This window comes from Rutidosis leptorrhynchoides, chromosome 8 (assembly GCF_046630445.1).
Source record: "Rutidosis leptorrhynchoides isolate AG116_Rl617_1_P2 chromosome 8, CSIRO_AGI_Rlap_v1, whole genome shotgun sequence".
In the NCBI taxonomy this organism is placed as follows: domain Eukaryota; kingdom Viridiplantae; phylum Streptophyta; class Magnoliopsida; order Asterales; family Asteraceae; genus Rutidosis; species Rutidosis leptorrhynchoides.
This window is the reverse complement of record NC_092340.1, coordinates 36,570,590-36,575,696: the sequence shown is the minus strand read 5'-3', so window position 1 is coordinate 36,575,696 and position 5,107 is coordinate 36,570,590. Positions and strand designations below refer to the sequence as shown.

The 5,107-nt window shown below is 32.2% G+C and overlaps 1 protein-coding gene across 1 annotated transcript; it reads left to right on the top strand.

The window, feature by feature from the left end:
- The first annotated feature begins 835 nt into the window (after nt 1-835).
- Nucleotides 836-1,368, top strand: LOC139861296 (uncharacterized). The gene is made up of 2 exons (XM_071849673.1): nt 836-943; nt 1,075-1,368. Exons 1-2 carry the CDS (start codon nt 842-844, stop codon nt 1,177-1,179), a joined length of 207 nt encoding a protein of 68 aa, XP_071705774.1. The 5' UTR covers nt 836-841; the 3' UTR covers nt 1,180-1,368.
- Nucleotides 1,369-5,107: the final 3,739 nt, after the last annotated feature.

Sequence of the window (5,107 nt, the reverse complement as noted above, 5' to 3'; positions counted from 1 at the left end):
AAAACGATCGACAAAAATAACATTCAAGATAATATTGATTGTGAAGAATGTTAACGTTTTTTTTTCTTCATGTTTTGTGAAGTAAAATTTAACCGATTTAGAGTTTAGGGTTTAGAGTTTAGGGTTTAGGGTTTAGTGTTTTGGGTTTAGTCCCTAAACCCAAAACCCCAAACCCTAAACCCTAAACTCTAAACCGTTCGTATTAAAAACTCAATCTAAATCCTAAATCTAAACCCTAAACCCTAAACTCTAAACCGTTCGTGTTATAAACTCAATCTAAATCCTAAATCTAAACCCTAAATCCTAAATTTCTAAACCCTAATATCTAAACCCTATAAACCCTAATATAAAAACCCTAATATCTAAAACCTCAACATACGCTCGAAAAACACGATAATTGTTATATATTACTTCTTCGAGCGTTTTCCCGTCAAAATAAAAACCTTTATCACAAAGTGTCTTTATTAAATGTTCATATTTTCATCCAATCTATAACGTTCGTAAACAAAGTTTTTTCAAAAAATGAAGAAAAAAAAATTGCTTCCTCCCGTTTCCTCCCCGATTGGTTACTTCCCCTTGATCCTACCACAATTATATTATATGGTTTATTTATTATTATAGTTAAATGGTTGTTGATATGTTTCTCTTTTTTTTGGGTGATGAAATTATTGTCGAAGACAAGTATTGCGGGAATAAAAAGAAAAAAGAAAAGTTTTGAGGTCTGAACTGAAAATATCAAAAACTTTAGGGTTAACGTGTAACTTATGCCGAACACAAAATTCAGGAAATTTGCTGGAATGAAAATTAGAGTTTAGGGTTTAGAGTTTAGGGTTTACATAAAATGGGGAAAATGAAAACACGTGATTTTGATGTGAAGAAACTATTGAACGACAAGAAATTTTGGATTGCTTCATTTTTAGTGGCTTGGGCAGCTGCTTTACAGGTAACGATTTCAATAAACACTTTTCAATCGTTAGAAACGTCAACAATCAATTTTTTTATTTTTGTTTTTGAAATTGAGTATAAGTGTAATTATGGATATATATGTATATGTATATGTATTTGTATATGTAGGGGCATATGATGTGGTTACAAAGACAAGATACATTCAAGCAAAAATTTGGAACCCTAGATGATCAAAAAACTGATGATCACGATGCTTCAACTGAAGATATGTAGCTTTTGTCGATTACCTGTGAGATTGATTCAAATACTTTTTGGCATATTGCTTTATTTTGTTTGTTCTATTTATTACTGTATTTGGATGACCTTTAATGCTGTAATCATAATACGCTGCTAGGGTTCCAATTCAATAAATTTGTAGTTTGACTTATTAATGATTGAATCATTGTACTCTAGTAATAAACAGTTCTGATTGTTATGTCAGAATTAGAAAATAGGACGACTTATATCAAGTGTTTAATCTGAAGCTTCTTAACCTGCTTATATATTGTTTTCCCTGTGTGACTCAGCTTTCCGATAGTGTGTTTTGTTGCATCATAGTTATGCCGTTACACAATCTGTTGTTAGTTAGCGAAATGTACAGGAACTGCTACCTTGTTGTCCACCTAGTTTTCGAAACTAGAATAATTACGATAAATAGGGTGGCTATATAAGCTGTTACCTTCTGTTTTTATAAGGGGGTTTAAGAGAACTGTGGCTATATAAGTTTTATATGAAAATTCGATTGATGGTCAACTTTTTACTAAGGCTCCTCCCAACACCTCTGTCTTGAGGCTCGCCCACCCATTCGTCCAGGAGGGCGCCGCTGGCAGCGGTGCGCCCAGGCGGCCGCCCAGCTAGCCACCCTCCTCTTCGTTCCCCTGCGCTTGCTTTCTTGACATTTATGTGGACGGAGGTTTTGTAAAGTTTGTGAGGGAGTAATTGTGAAATAATGAAAATAAAACTGTAAAGTTTAAATTAAAAATATTGAGGAGGTATGTCACTGTTGGTAGTGTTTAGTCCTGGGTTAAGTCCTGAGAAAGAAGTGCTGATGTGGCGTTGATGTGACAGCTAGTCCTGGGAAGGAAGGAGTGTCACCATTGGGAGCACTCTAACCAGTGGCGAATCCAGGATGAAAACTAAATGGAGTCCTAAATTTTTTTTTTCAAAGCTAACTACATTTGAGAGGATACTTTAATGGTTGTTTACCTTTAAAAAATTACAAATTTTAAAAATATATGGAGTCCTATATTTAAATTTAGTGGTGTCCTATATAATTTAAAGAGTGCATGGTATAAAAAATTTTAAAAGTAGTGGGGTCATAGGACCCCACACCCTTACATGTAGATTCGCCAATGACTCTAACCATGTGTCTAGTTACGTTAGTATACATCCTAGTGCGTTGAGACAAATAATACGATTGCGCATGCAACATGACTACTATTTATTTTCTTTCAAGACTTGGTTAACTGAAAAGCTGGAAAGGGGCAAAACTGATAACTTTTTGTAAGGTTTTAGTTTGTATGTTTTATCATGAGAACAAGTCATAAATAAGTGAGATTAAATAAAATGAAAATTGAACTATCCTCATTTCACTTTAATTCTTTCATGTTTTAATTTGAGTCTAAATTAGTGTTCAGGTGAGATTTGCAGTCTTCTTTATAGATATGCCAAAATAATTGTTATATGCAGGGGCGGTGCTAGTGTAATGCAGAGGGGGTCAGATGGCCCCTATGGGCCAGACAAATTTCAAGCCCAATATTTCACATGTTTAATTATGCCCTTAGCCCAATAGAATTGTAATTTTCAGTCTACTGTAAATGAGCCCATCACTTATAAACAGCCTGATTGTAGCAGCCCAAAATTTTTTAGCCTTATTTTAGCAGCCCAGGTTTAATAGCCTAATTTTATCAGCCCAACTTTAATATTATACAATAAATATAACAATTGTAATTATATATGTATTAGTCTATGGTCCAATACTTATATTTTAATTTCTATTTAGTCCTTATAAGTTATAATTACATAAATTGATAGGGACAAGGTCAGAAGTGTTAAAGAGTTAAGTGTAAGACCACCACTATAACCCCTTAATTTAATGTTTCTTTTAGTGTAGTGTAGTTTAGTTTATGTATGTATCACCCAATTTATTTGTGTTTATCTTAATGCCATTATTTTTAAAAAAAAAAATTATTATTAAGATCTTATGTACTTAAGTACTTTCGTTGTTTCACTATCGCCCAAAGTAATGACTATCTAATTTGATTATAACATACAATAAATTAGTGTTATTAAATTGTCAACCCCCTTAACTTTAAATTCTTGCTCCGCCTCTACCCAATAATCCTATGAATTACGGTACGCTTGTTTTCTCTTGGTTAATTATATGATTTTTGGCCACCGTCTTCTGGTTTATCATAGACTATAGTCATCGTTGTAAAAAAAAATCTCCCCCAACGTCATAAATTTCTAGATTGGCCACTAGTTATATGAAATTGATAAATTTCTGGTTTATGATGGACTATAGTTATATGAATCTGAAAATTCATCAACCATACATTAGTCTTGATGAGGCCGTTATTTGAACAGGAAAAAGAAGATAGAAATTAGGCTAGTAAGGTGGCTTTGGAACATATGCAGTCCAAGGTTTCCACTCTGAATCTGTTACTTTGATATAAAAAAGTTCATCCAAACACATGCATGCTTGATTTCCCACCATGAACTTTGACCATTACACATTTGTGCAGATACGATAATGTCTTGGTGTGACTTAAGAAAATGAAAGTTCAAAAAAAGGGGGTTGTCTTTTTTGCTGTTTGACACTTCTAGTAGTTCAATTCCAAGCACCCAAAAGTCCAAAATCAAATGGGCTCAGTTGGAAAAGTTAAGTCAGTCCTTAACTACTACTTGCACCACATCCTTCATTGTTTATATATCCTTCAAATCATTAGATGCTTCCTAATTTGAATATGTTTTGTAATTAATCTTCTGTAGTAATAAGTTGTTAGCAGTATCAGAGTCAGAATTATATATTTTTAAATAACTTTCTTGAGACATGTCATCTTATTGTGTTCACATTAGTCTCCACAACAATTATCTTTGAACAAGCTTATAGGGTTCCACCATGTTAACGTACAATCTTGTTATGCAAGTTGTACATAATTTTATGTCGAGTCATTTATGACTCAGCAAAGGATTTAAAAGGACTTTTAAGTACTTTTTACAAATAAATAAACAAAAAATTTATTGTAATGAAAAGGAGACTAGGAGAGGGTGGAGGCTCTTCAAGGGGATCATCACCATTATTAATTTTTTCATACAATTATTTCAAATCAATAATTTATTAGACATCAATTAAGTCAGCGCTAGTTAACTCTCTATTGACTAATTTGATTCGCGTTATTATGTGGCAACTCATCCCCTTAGGAAAACTAAAATACCCGATCAATTCTCATAGTTCATTGTTGTTACTTTAGTGGTTTGGAGTTGGATTGTCGTTAAGATATATAAAATTCTTACACGTTGATTATTTATTTAATATAAAGTGACGTTTATAAAATTGTACAAAATTTTTATGCACCCTATCTCTAAAGTTGTCGTTAAAAAATTCATTTTAATTTGTCTAATTAATCAATTTCATTTAGTTACGTAACCTTTTTTTGTTCGGCTTTTTCTATTTTTCTCGAGAAGAGGAGTGTTCTACTTCTCTAGAATAAAAACTATTTTCAACTGTGAGTGACGAAGTATTTCATTAAGAAAAAGATAGAAGTAGAAAATTTAGAGAGCATAAGAATCAGTTTTCAACTTAATTTTTTTTTAAAAGCAACTTTTATTTATTAATAAACTAAAAATTACAAAGTGGTGAGCATAGGCATTGCTCACGCGACACTATGACTCGAATTTACACAAGAACCTATATTTACAATGATACAACACTACTTATAATTAGAATATACAAGGCTCCTTCAACCCGGATCCCGATTATTTACATACGGGAAAATAAGTTTTCAACTTTTTAGTTATAGAAAAGGAAAATAAGAGCTTTTTTTATCATAAAAAATAAAAGGAAAATGCTAATGACAACTCTTAGAGTTGTCATTAAGAAGTTTTTCAGTGCAAAAATAGTTGTATATTTATAAGTTAAAAGGTAGTTTTTTTTCATGAA